This window comes from Miniopterus schreibersii, assembly GCF_964146895.1.
Source record: "Miniopterus schreibersii genome assembly, chromosome: 14".
In the NCBI taxonomy this organism is placed as follows: domain Eukaryota; kingdom Metazoa; phylum Chordata; class Mammalia; order Chiroptera; family Miniopteridae; genus Miniopterus; species Miniopterus schreibersii.
In genome coordinates this window covers 35581358-35595093 of record NC_138114.1, presented here as the reverse complement: position 1 = coordinate 35595093, position 13736 = coordinate 35581358, and the positions used below count along the sequence as shown (strand labels likewise).

The following is a 13736-nucleotide window of genomic DNA, read 5'->3' as shown; positions in this document are numbered from 1 at the left end:
GGCATCGACAGCCTCCTATCTATCTGCAAAGAGTAAGACTTTTTCTAGATAACCATGGAGAAAATATATATCATGCTATAGTGATAATGTATATAATGAAATATATGATATATAGTGATATGTATTTATTGTGATAGGAAGCATAGCTTAAAATTCAGCATCTTAACCACTTTAAGTGTGTAGTAGAATAGTGCTAACTCTATGTACCTTGTGCAACAAATATCTAACCTTGTAAAACTTAAACTCTATACCCATTAAACCGCCCCTTTTTCGAGGGATATCTCACCCCCTTTCCCCCAGTCCTTGGCCACCACCATTCTACTTTCAGTTTCTAAGAGTCTGACCACTCTAGGTACCTCATAGAAGTGGCATCACACAGTATTTGGTGTTTTGTGACTGGCTTATTTCACTTAGGATAATGTCCTCGAAGTTCACCCAAGTTGCAGCCTATGAGAGAATTTCCTTCCTTTTTCAAAGTTGAATAATATTTCATTGTATGTCTCTATCACCTTTTCTTTATCCCTCATTTGTGGATGAACATTCAGGTTGCTTCTCTCGATAATACATTTTAAACTGTGTTCTGCATTTAGCAGGTCTTCTGAGACCTTCAGAATCTGACCCTCATTCCTTTCCAGCCTTTTCCCGCCCACCACAGAGCCGCTGCTCCAGCTTGGAGCAGGGACCCAGAACTACACGTGCAACAAGCCGTATGTTTCATGTGTCTCTGCTGCCTCATCTGCCTGGGATGCCTTTCCCTGTGTTGTCTGTATGGTAAACTCCTATACAACCTTTAAGACCCATCTGTCAACTGCTCTTGAAGTCTTCTCTGGCTCCTCTCAGCCCTGTATCTTCCATTTCTCTGTTCCTACAGCACTTTGCAGACGGCTTGACAATGACCTATTTAGATCTCACTGTGTTTGTTAACACATCTGTGTCCCTCTATGGACCCTGGCTTTTCCCGGGTGTTGACTCAGTTCCTAGCACTGGGGCTGGCACCCAGGGGTGCCTGGCAAGCCCCTGTGTTTCATTTGTTTTATACCTCATCTTGTCCCCAGAGCAAATGATCTAAGATCGTTTAGGGTGATGGAAGCCATACAACGGTCCTGGATGGTTGGGTCTGATGCTCAATAAACAAGCGGCGCTCTACCTACCCTCATAAGGACTTTCTTCTTCTTCTTGGCGGTGCTGATGCCCAAGGTGTTGTTCCTCTGCATGTTGGGCTTCTCGGCGCCCTTCGCTGATGTCCCGGGGCTGGGGTTCCGGGTACTCCATCGTCTGCCGCCAAACAACTCCACAGCGTGGGCCAGAGTCGGGCCTTCATACCGCCCTTCTTCCTGTGGAAGAGACACATGCCAAACACAGGCGGGACCAGCATCAGGGCAGTAAACACGGGAACGGCTTCCAGGGAACTCCCAGGGGTGAGAACGCTCAGGCAGCCACCGAGGAATAACAATCCACCCGGCCACCCAAGCGGCCCCGTTTTCTAGTTGTCAGGACTCTGTTGGGGATTTCATCACATCCTCTGCAGTCCTGGTCACATCCCTGCTGAGTTCCAGTGACGTGCTTTAATAGGCCCATGTTCAACTGGGATTAACAGAAAAATTTCCCTTCCTAGTTTCAGAGGTTCTGTTCCAGAATTACCACTCGAAAAAAATTCATTACAATGTAATTTGCCAATTAGGGCTTTGGAGGACTTGTATGTGTGCGAATCTATTTAAGTAAAATCAATCCTATTTGTTATTGTATCACTCTAGGTGTATTTTCACATCGTTTTATGCTTGGGGTAGTCTGACTTGAAATATAGGGTATGTGGCATACCTAAAATTCACTTTGGAGGTCTCTGGGGAGCACCCCAAATAGTTGGGCTGCCATCCTCTTGACGGACTAATAAACAAGGATAGAGAGCCCAGGGGACTCAGAACACCATGCACATTATGATGTTGTGAGCAGCAAACACACTCAAAGGGCAGGCAAAGATCTACAATAGCTGTTTCTCCTAAGGCAACTCCATGTAACATGCAATGATAGCAGCAAGGATTGATTTATTTGTTGAATTAACAATGGTCAAAAATTCTCCCTATAAGTCAGGAAAGCAGGTTAACAAAACAAAAAGTTGCATATGAATGAAAGATACTGATAGTTCACAGGTTGTATAAAAGAGCTCTTTGAAAATTACTTTCCATTTACCGTCTTTATTTTCTGCAAACTTTTAAGGCTAGTCCTCCTCTGTAGTTCCAAAGAAGTGGTTGTAAATGGATTTTGCTTTGTAAATAATGAGGCTTTGTGTGTGTGTGTATGCCTGCTCCTTCATCCCAATGTTCAATGACTGTCTGATTTTATGACCTGAGTTGTGACTTCCTGCATCCTGTTCAGGATCCCAGGATGCTGAGCAAATTGGATACTTGATGTGGGACACCTTTTGGTGCTCTCTTGTAGTGGATATCTGTGATTTATACCTGTCCATTAACCATTTCTCTTTTCTCGAATCACACCCCAATTTTACTTTATCTCTTTTCCATTGGACACAGTCCTGGGTCTATCAACCATAGTGGAACACCCTTTAACACAGCGGATGACACAAGATTCAAAGAAGCCAGTCAGAACTTCCCTCCCTGGAAGATGAATCTTGAATGCAGTGAAGTGGAGAATAAAAATGGCTGGAGGTGATTCCACCTGGTGCAGGCCTGCTGAAGAGGGTCTGGCTAACAAGTCACTACAATTGGCTCCAAAGTGGAATAAACATTTCATGACCCAATTCATAAATAGGCTTTATCTACTTTATTGAATAACATACTCTAAATCTAAAAGGAAATTTTTTATCTATGGGTTTTAACTAACATATTTTCAAAAATTGAATAACTCCATTAAAATTTAAAACTTCTGCTCTGCGAAAGACACCATCAAGAGAACTAAAAGCCAAGCCACAGACTGGGAGAAAATATTTGCAAAAGCAGCATCTGATAAAGGACTGTTATCCAAAATGCATGAAGAAATCATAACACTCAACAATAAGAAGGCAAACAAGCTGACTGAAAAAATGGGCCAAAGACCTTAACAGGCACTTCAGCAAAGAAGACATACAGATGGCAAGTAAACATAACCAGAGAGAACACTAAGGTAAACTATGGACTTTGGGTGATTATGATATGTCAATGTAGGTTCATCCTTTGTAAAAAATGTACCATTTTGGTGAGTGATGTTGACAACAGGGGACCTATGCATGGTGGTGGGAGGTTTATGGAAAATCTCTGTACCTTCCTCTCAATTTTACTGTAAACCTAAACCTGCTCAAAAAATTAAGTCTCTAATAAAAAATGTAATAGGCCCAATTACCTTCTACATATAAAAGAATCAACTTCTACTGCTTTGGTTTTTCTAAATCAGAACATCCCAACATGGGCCAAGCTTTACTCTTAATGAATATATTCTAGGCCTGAAAAGGGCGAAATGCCTTTGTTTAATCTTTAAAGGAGATTTTCTGAGAACTAAAATGTAGTTAGAATCTTTCTTTCATTTTATACAAAACAATAACCTTGTTTGGGATGGGTGAAGGATGCACCTTCTATTTTTATTTTGGGAGAAGGGCTGTTGGGAGTGAAAATACATTCTTAGTTTTAAGAAAAAGTCCATGCAGAAGTTGAAGATTAGGAAATTGTTTCCTTAAAATATGTTCATGCACTTTTTACCTCTTCGCATATCTTTGCACATGATATGTTGAAGACAGTTAAACTAACCTAATCCTTTGAATAAATCCTTATTTTTCCTGAAGATTTCGCTAAGCCCATTTCTGTTGCTTACTACCAAAGAAGTCTACCTGATAATCCTATATTTAACCTTCTCAGCTTCCCAGAGATCTTTTCAAATATCCAGGATTATGGGTTCTTAGCTCTGCTCATGATAACCTTGAGCCAAAGCTTATGATACCAGTCTTTCTTCTATACTTCACATCAAATCTCTGCATGGTTTACTTTCTTTTACTTTCCTGTATATTCCTAGGCTTCATTACAAATGTCACAAATTCTTCTTGTCTTTTGCTTTATCTCCTGTTACTATTTCCATTAGATCAATTAACATTTACTAGTATTAATGTGATTGTATCTGAAGGTAACTTCACAGGCATTCATCACACAAGGGAACTCCAATGGTAGAAATATTATTTTCTATACAAGCCCTTCCCAAACTAGGGATAAAGAAATACTCTTGGTAGGGCCATTAAAAGAAGTTTGGAAGAACCCAAGACTTTTCATAAATTTCTTCAAATTATAGATACATTTCAATAGGTTTCTTTTGTACTTAGGACTCCTCAGAGCCTTAAATGTGTTAAGCCTAATTATAAGTCACCAAGTAGGGGATTTAGCATGACCTATTTGATCTTTTGTTCTCCAAGTACCAAATTAGCATCGTTTTGATGTTCCCTAAGACAGTTTGAGAACTGGTCTAATGATAGGAAAATGGTCAGTTTGTTGACCTATTTTCATTTTTTGCAAAAAAAAAAGGAAAAAAGAAGAAATCTTGTCTGTTCCTAAAGCATGTTGTCTGTCTTCCTGGGCGGCTCATGTTTTGAGGAAGAACATCACCTACATTTTCAGAAGTGACTGAGGTATATGGAATTGTTTTGCCTTCACACTGTAACCACTTGGTTCCCTGCAAGCGCAGAGGGACGGGGGTTTGGGAGGGGAAAAGAGAGAGGTGTAGCTAGGTGTGCAGCTGGGTAGGACTGAGCTTGCCCCAGGTCTCTTCCTGTGTCTTTGCTCTAGCAGCACCTCTTACCTCTTCTCATAAGCTATTCATGGTTTCGACTGGCGCCTCCTTCAGCAAAAGCAGAAGGTTGACGGGGTAAATGAGAAACCAAGTCCACTTTATGGGTTAATTCAGTTACTTTATGCTATAAGCTTAAGAAGGAAACACATGGAGCAAATAAATCACATAGGCTTTATACGGTGGTTGTAATTGAGTTCAAAGACTTTGGTTTATGGCCAGGTTAAATGGATTTCCATGATTGTAGACAGCTGCGGAATGAATGTAATTAAAAATCAATATTCATAATTGTTCCTGAAGACCCTTCCTCCAAGCAGCTGACTGCATTGAAAGCTCCTTGTGGAGCAGACAGGAAGCAGGTATTTTGGTTTCCATTTTAGATGAATTAACTCAAACATGTTTTGTGCTGTGGAGCATTAGCATAATCGTGTATGTAGGCCTATGTGCTTAATAATTAATTAATAAGTCACCCATTCAGGATACGGGCTCTCCTCATAGGTATTGCATGGGCAGGAGGAAACAGGGAAGAAGGAGAATTATATGTACTTCTACTAATTTCCCAGAGGGGAAATGTTTTTACTTGTCAGAAACATGTTAGAACAGTGAAAAGTACATGAAATTAGTCATTTTAGTAATTTAAGTCATAGTTCTATTTGTTCTGTGACACTAGTCAAAAAGATCATTTCCCCCTCCAGAGACAGAAAAGTGTAAGAAAGAGAAACCGAATGCTTTGACACACTGGTCTGCCGATGCTAGGGACAGTGTTGCCTTGTGGCGGGGTTTATGACTCAGTTTCCAAACTCTGTCCTCCTTCCTCCACGAGCATGGTGTCTCTTCTCACCACGCCCTTCAGCCCAGTCCTGCTGCTGTCCTGAACACGGTGGGGGGAGTTACAGCGCCTGACGATCTAGGGTCAATGAGAGACTCAGTTTTAACAGCCCACGGCGGGAAACTACCCCCTGAGGGCTGATGCCACTACAAGCCTGGCTGGAAAGAACTCCTCGTATGAGTTACCCCGCACTTGGGAAAGTTTCTTTTGACCTTAGAAGTTCTATAGTTAGACAGAAATATGGTCAGTTAAATAACTCTCCGAGAGTCACGTGGCATATTAGGTGACGAAGCAGGATTTCTATTCCCAAAGTGAAGGTTTCCGATGTATCAGTTAGTCCCTAATTAATAACAAAAGCATTCAGATCGCAAGGCTTTCCATGAAAACTTTAAGTGAAAAGGCTTTTACATTAGTTGGTTTCTCTCCGGATGTTAGAATTACAATGATCGTAGTCACTATTTTCATATAAAATAGTAACAGGACCTACTATGAGCCACTATGCTTTATACATATGAATTTACACTATGGCTTTACCCATATTAACTCAATTAAACCTCACAGCCACCTTATGAACAGGTATTGCTGTTATTCTCATTTTATAAATAAGAAACTGAGCACAGAGCGGTTAGTCAAAGCTGCCCACTGTCACTCAGGTAGGAGGTGATAGAGCTGAGAGAATGAGCCCAGTGGCCTAGCTGCCAAGTGTGTTCTTACAAGATTTATACCTCGAGAATTATGCTACCGAGGAGTGAGGGAAGGTTGTACCCTTACCTGGTAGAGGCTGACGTACTGTTTCCGCAGCCACTGCTGTCTTTGGTCAGGGAACTTCCTCATCTTCCTCACAGCTCTTGTGAGCTCCAACAACCCACTGAAGAGCATTTTAGCTGTGTGCTTTGGTGCCACAAAGTGCAGTAATCTGTTGTCAGTGGTCTGAAGCCCATAGAGCAGCGTCACACCAGTCTCTGCCAGAAACATGCTACTCAGCTTGTTCTGAACACACACAGTGTGTATATCGATGCTGGGGTGTCCCATGTACACAGCCTTTGCAGAAAACAGATCCAAGACCCCCTCCGCCAGGCCACTTAATCCAGCGTTGCCCAGTAATGGGAATTTGCCAGGCTCGGGTGCGTTAGCCAGCACACCAAGTTTTGCTTTAGCACTGGCTGGGGAGGCAGTGGTGGGCTTTGTCCAGGTCAAGGTGCTATTGTCAGGCTGAAGCTGGAGGAAGCAGCGGGCGGACAGGTGTGTGTCCTGGTCATAGTGGATAACTGTGGCCCCCTGCAGCAGGAACTGGTGCACGTCAGCTCGGATGGACAGGACGTACCATGGGATGAGCTCTGTCCCATGGTCAAAGGCCTTCTGTGGCTCTTCTGGTCCATGAGGGTCCCATTCTTTGGGCTGCTCAAAGATGTCATTTTCCGTATCCAGCAAATCTCCAATTATAAACCTGATGGAAAGAGATTCAAATCTGGGCTTATCATCAGAAGGAAGAACAACACGAAGCCTTTCACTGGCACCTGGATATCATTTTTCATTCTACTATGATTCAAATTGCATAAGAAACACAAAATGTTAAAAGTCAAGTCATTTCTTATAGCTGTATTCTAAAACCTTATATTTAGCAATATTGTGATCACAGGCATAAGGAAAGAAATCAATAGATTAGTTATTGTACCTTTTCTTTTTAAAAGAATAGTTTATTGATTTTCAGAGAAGGAGGAAGGGAGAGAGAGAAACATCAGTCGGCTGCCTCCTGCATGCCCCCTACCGGGGACTGAGCCTCCAACTCAGGCATGCGCCCTGACCGGGAATCAAACCTGCAACCCTTTGGTGCACTGGACGACGCCCAACCAACTGAACCATACTGGCCAGGGAAGTTATTGTATTTTTAATATCAACAGCAATAATCTTCATAATGTACTAATTTTCCCTCTTGTGTCAGGAACTGTATTAAATATTTTACAAATATTTTTGCACTTAATTCGACCTACTTATGAAGTACGTTTTCTTACTCTTTTTTTTCACTTATGAAGGTACCTGAGGTTCAGAAGGTACCCGAGGTTAAATAATTCGCTTCAGGTTATCCACCTCAGAAGGGGCTTACCCAAGGCAGGATTCTGGTTTGTCTGACTCTTTAGCCTGAGATCTTCATCACTAGGTTCTTTTGCCTTCTACTTGATCATTAACAAAAGTCATGACCTGAATACAAAGGAGCTAAAATAGGCAAAACAAGACTTAATAAGCTGGCCTGAGAAGAGCCTCCGCTAACAATAAAATAAAATAAAATAAAGTAAAATAAAATAAACTAAAATAATAAAATAAAATAAAATAAGAGTAGTTCAAAGGCACTCACTGGGAAATACAGTCATGGTGGTCAGAGGAGCAAAAACAGCTCTCCTTGATGCAGCCTTAGATTTCCATTGGGTGTGTGTGCACATGCATGTCTGCTTGGAAAAATCTAGCAACTTGCCTTCCCTGAATGAGGAACCTGTTTTATTAGGGCCAGAAGAATCTGGGGGGAAGGCAAGGGAGACTATTTTCTCCTTTCTATCTGGCCGCCTTGGTAGGAACATGCCCAAGAGAGGTTCATTCTCTTTGAAGCAAACTTGTTAGTAAGATCAAGGTTTCTGCTGTTCGATCCATAAACATTACTAGCAAAGTGGTGAGTAAAACTGAGAAGGAGCTGGTCCACTCCCGTCTGGAAAGGGATGTTCCAGTCGTCTTGAGGCACTTGGGCAGCCTACTGCCTCTTGGTGAACCATGAGCAGCAGCACTGGGCTTCTTGGACTCAGTCTAGATCCTGGTCCCTGAGCAAGATCCCACTCCTGCTTCCAAACAGCAGATCCTTCCTCCTCGCCTCACATAAATAGATATCCTTAAAAAAGAAAAGAAACCTACAGAAGATCTCACAAATTTGGTAGTCAGAATATCCTTTTCAGATTATCCACCCTCAAAACAACCCAAATGTCCAGAAACAATATAATGTATAAATAAAATCGGATGTATTTGTTCAATGTAATTCTGCAGGGCAATGAAAATAGCACACAACAGCAAACTACGTGCAGCAACGTGGACAAATCTTAAGCCAGGCATGTAAGAATAAGCACTACATTTATGGATAGGTAAAGTTATGCATGTTTAAATTTACCTAGGAATACTGCATTACATTTAGTTGTCCTGTTTCTTTGGCTTCTCGCAGATATGACGGTTTCTCAGACTTGCCTTGTTTTTGATTACCTTGACAGTTTTGAGAAGCACTGGTCAAGTATTTTGTAGAATGTCCCTCAATTAGAATTTGCCTGATATTTTCCTTATAATTAGACTGGGGTTCGAGGTTTGGGGCAGGAAGACCACGGAGGAAGAGTGCCATCCATTCTCATCACATCATATTCAGGGAACATGTGTCCACATGACTTACCCCTGTTGATGCTGAACTGGCTGAGGGAGTGTTGGTCATGTGCCGCTATAAAGTGACTTTAAAAAACAACGACCACCTCCTTCCTGCACTGCCCTCATTGGAAGGCAGTCACTAGGCACAGCCCATGTAAGGAGTGAGGAGTTATGCTCCACCTGCTAGAAGGTGGAGTATCTAATAAATTATTTGGAATTATCTTTTCTCCCCCATTTGCTTATTTATCATAAATATATGAACACATGAATATTTGTTTAATATTTATTTAATATTTAATACTTTGGGTTATAATCTAATGCTACTTTATTTTATTGCTCAAATTGGCCATTGGGAGCTTCTGTAGTGGCTCTTGTGTGCCTTTGATAAAGCTCCATTGTTGTGGGTGTTGTGTGTTTTTTTTAGCTTGTCTTCTTTTTTTTAATATGTCTTTATTGATTTCAGAGAGAGGAAGGGAGAGGGAGAGGGAGAGAGAAACATCAATGGTAAGAGAGTCATTGATTGGCTGTCTCCTGTACACCCCCCGCTGGGGACAGAGCCTGAAACCCAGGCATGTGCCCTGACCGGGAATCTAACCGGTGGCCTCCTGGTGCCTGGGATGATGCCCCATCCACTGAGCCACACCAGTGAGGCTTTTTAGCACTTCTTTACTTTCTGGCACAACAAGATGTTCCAGGCTCATCTTGTGTATTTCCTGCCCCGGTCCTAGAATTGGCCATTCATTTCTCCAAGGAGCTTTGCTTTCTTTTTTTGAAGAATGTTATTAGAAATCAAGATCTGGTTGCTATGTGCGAAAATACATTCTATTTTATGCACTAATGTTCCATTTCCACAGAAAAAGTGAAGGAAAAAAGAAAGAAACAAAGAAAGAAAAAAAAATCCTTTGTGTCTAACTTCGTTCCATCTTTCTGAAATTGCTCTCAGTACCAATGGAAAACCAATACTTATGTCCATGCTTCTACCTATAGCATGGCAATTAGGAACATGACCTCTAGTATCACCCTGGATTCAGTGTGCAGCTCCACCACCTATTTGCTGTGTGACCTAGTCAAATGACTCAACTTCTCTGAGCCTCACTTTATCTGTTAATGGCAGAAAGACAATGCCCATTACGCAGATTAATGGTGAAGCTCAAATAAAATAATACTTGTACGGCACTCAGCACAGCATCTGGCTCACTGTGATTAAGTATAGGAAGACTGAGGTTTCTCCCCTCCCACTTCTCCTTCCCCACTTCCTCTCCTGAGCCTAAACCAGTCCAGCTGTTCCTCTAGAGGGGCTTCCTTTAGACCACATTCAAGCCCTTTAATCTTTTTATTTCCTTCCCTTGGAACCATTTCCACATTCTCCATGTCATACTTGTTGTTTCTTTTTTGTGTGTGTGTTTTTTTAAGTACAAAAGTGACTCAGTTGGTAAGTGTCAGTACTCATGAAATACAACGTATGTTAATATGGACATAGAATTTCTGATTTTAATTTAGCAAGAGAAATGGTGTTTCCCATATTCTGTTTAATTTGAGTTCTGAACTAAATCATGTATTGTCCAGTAAAAAAAACCAAACTACAAGCATTATGAAAAATAGTGTCTGGAAAGAAAAATTATAAGGCTTTAAGGAGCCTGTTTCTGCTGCTCAGAGATGATAGAAGCTGGGAGAGAGCAGACACTGTCTTTCTTGGAATCAGTTTCTATTTTAGAACACAAAAAGAACTAATGTTCAGTGTTAATAATTCCATTACAAAGCGTTCTTCCAGGGCCGAATGCCCAGATAAGACTGACAACTGTTTGTAAAGAAATACGTTTCCCTTTCAAGAAGGAAACTAGTAGCTTAGTCTCTTAGATCATCTAGTGAATTTTATACACTTCTGTGCCTGATCCTCTCAGGAGACATGTTTCTGTGGGTTTACAAAAAGGAACAAGGTAGAACTTAAAGATTTACTTAGGGACCAAATAACATTAACCAAATGTCAAAGACGTGGTTTACCAGCAAAGAAACTACATTGTCAAACAGATCCTATGTCTCAAGGAGAGGATTACAGAATAAAAAGAGAAGGGAAGTTTGTATCTGACCTGAGAAGGTAGCATCCTTCAGTTAGAAACCATAAATCGATAAACATTTTTTAATGTCCCCTAGTGAAAAATCTTGTATTAGGAGACAAGTGTATTTTCTTAGTAAATGTTCATGACTTCCTACAAAGTTAGTATGATTACGTGAACATAATTCATCAAGTGATAAGCCCAAATAAATTTTGTAAGACAGAAGAAAATGTACATCTTTTCCAAAGGAAAAACTATAGCTGCTTGCTGTAATAAAACCCAGACTTTTAAGCTTGCTTCTGGCAAATTCTTGCTTTTAATTAACCTAGAATTTCTCTCAACAACAGGCAGCTTCTAAATTGTATCTGGGTGGTGTGTGTGGACTTTGGAGCCAGTTAGCCTGAGGTTAAATCCTGGCCCTGCTAGGTGTGAAATCCTGAGTAAAACACAACTGTTGTGAGGATTAAATAATGTAACATATGTAAAGTATTATGACAATGTTTCTTTAAAAGTGGCTCTCAATAAATAACAGCATGTTAAATATTACTAATGTCATTGTTGTCAGGATTGTATTAACAAAGTCAATATGAGGCTCTGGATCCGGAATGGATTCCCGAGTGCTGGAAACAGTGCCTGCTGATCTGGTTTCAGGGAATTTATTAAACACCCCACTCCCACCTCGCGTGTCCAGCGCTTCACTTCAGAGTAGCAGTCGCTTGGGGTAAAGAAACTGTTACTGGTACTGAGATGCACAGGTTTCAGCGTGAGCATTTCAACATGGCTTCACAGGTTTTGTAAAAAATAGCTGCATTTTTGTGCTCCCCTCCCCCCCTCCTAAGAGTGCTTAGAAGCAGGGTCTGGAAAATGGGAAGCAGAAGAGAGATGTTCTTAGGATGTAGATGATAAAACAATTAGGAGAGGACAAGAGAATAAGCAGAAAACTGGAAATAAAAATGTCACGAGAGGTGACAGGATCAGGTAACAAATTTATCACTTGAAGGAACCCCAGCAAAAGGAAAAGATGGTAAAGGGAAAGCTCAGAGGCTCGGTCTCTGAGGCTCAACCAAAGGGAACACTCCTGAAAGTATTTGGGAAGGGTTGACACTTTTAATTAACACCCCACCCCCAAACAAGGAAAGGTTGTGATAAACAAAGAGCCATATGAAGTTCATTATTTTATCTACTCAGGGATGATGTTTCCCTTATAGTAAGGATTTAAGGAAGGAATTTTGGCCAGATCTCAGTATGAAGAAAAGGTTTATCTCAAACATCTGTTTGATTTTTCTTACAAATATTGTGAAACTTGCAATAAATCATGATTCCCTCTTTCCTAAGGCCACTAAGAATCTCAGGACAAAATTCAGTCACTGCGAAGACTAAGAGTATACACTTCCATATTATTTTTTGCTAACTTATTTTCCTTAATATCTTCTATTATCTGTATTTATTCTCATAAGCATCTGCAACATTTTTTGTGGAAGGAGGTAGATATATATATGGATACCTATGTAGATAGACAGGTAAGCAGAGGTAGATCTAGGTTAAGGACCTAAATGGCTATGGGATGCTTCCTGTGTGGACATGTGCTTATTTGTAGGTGGCCCTCCCCACCCCTCGCTATACTATATGGTATGCTAATGCTATAGATACTATAACATATATATAATGCTATAGATACAAAATACTAATGTCAACAACCAGTGAGAAAACTTTCAAACTATCTTTGAACTGAGATAAACTTAAAATAAAGCTACCTGTGAGACATTTGGGCTTTAGGGCCGGGACACTGTGGTGAGGGCACTGACAGCTCATCTTTGGGCACCTGCGTCTTCTATGGGGGAATGGGCAAGGGAGTGAGATCTGGAAGAAGGCCCAAAGACTTCGGAGAAATTTAGAATGTAGGTTTACCTCCTTAAGACATACAGCATTAGGGGTTCAGATATGAGGCATTCATTCTATGTTCACCACCGATTCTAAGTATCTAGTACTCCCATTCCAAAGAAATTATTTTCTATAAACACTGCACCCTTCCCACTGTAGGCACTCACACACACAGACAACCGGGAAAGGCGCTGCAAAATGAATAGCAATGGCTTACGGACACAGACCCGTGTGTGTAAGGACTCCAGGACAGCCGCAAGGTCTGACTCGTGAGTACTGACTACAAATAAAATCTTTCGTGGTAAAGGCGTCAAAGCCAGTGGACTTAATAGTTTTGGAGGCACTGAAGGATTGACTCCTTCAGCTGGGCCAGGCTCTGCCACTTGAGTTAGGCTTCACCATGAATGGCCTTGAAGAGAAGCAACACATGCCCCACTGGTTTCTGATCTTCCACTTGGTTGTAGGTAAGCACCGCTGGCTAGATTGCAATCCCTGCTGATAAACAGCAATTGGAACAACTAAACAATTACGAGGGTGAGGTTGCCGCCTCACAGAGCCATGTTTCTGAAAGCGAGAACCTTGACCACCTGATTTAGAATCACCAAAGTTTGGAGGAAGCTGCTAAAAATGCTGATTTCTAGGTCTCACTCTACTCTTACTAAATAGCTATATTTCATTACAAAATATGTTAATACCCACCCCTGTGTCCCTCTCAGTGATTATTACTAAAGGCCATTTTTATAGAAGCTACGAAATAAATAAATGAGATCATGGTTCTAATCCTGAAATTTAATTGGTTGAGTTTTTAGATACATAAGGATAGC

At 41.1% G+C, this 13736-nt stretch overlaps 1 protein-coding gene across 5 annotated transcripts in view; it reads right to left on the bottom strand.

Moving 5' to 3' along the window:
- PLCE1 (phospholipase C epsilon 1) overlaps window positions 1-13736 on the bottom strand; it is a 244144-nt gene that overhangs the window by 52961 nt on the left and 177447 nt on the right. For all 5 annotated transcript variants that reach the window (XM_081158868.1, XM_081158872.1, XM_081158870.1 and 2 more), the window contains exons 8-9: window positions 6359-7034; window positions 1152-1334 (exon numbers count right to left, since the gene is read on the bottom strand). In XM_081158868.1, the coding sequence (XP_081014994.1) occupies window positions 1152-1334; window positions 6359-7034 (859 nt within the window). The remainder of the gene's footprint in view (window positions 1-1151; window positions 1335-6358; window positions 7035-13736) is intronic.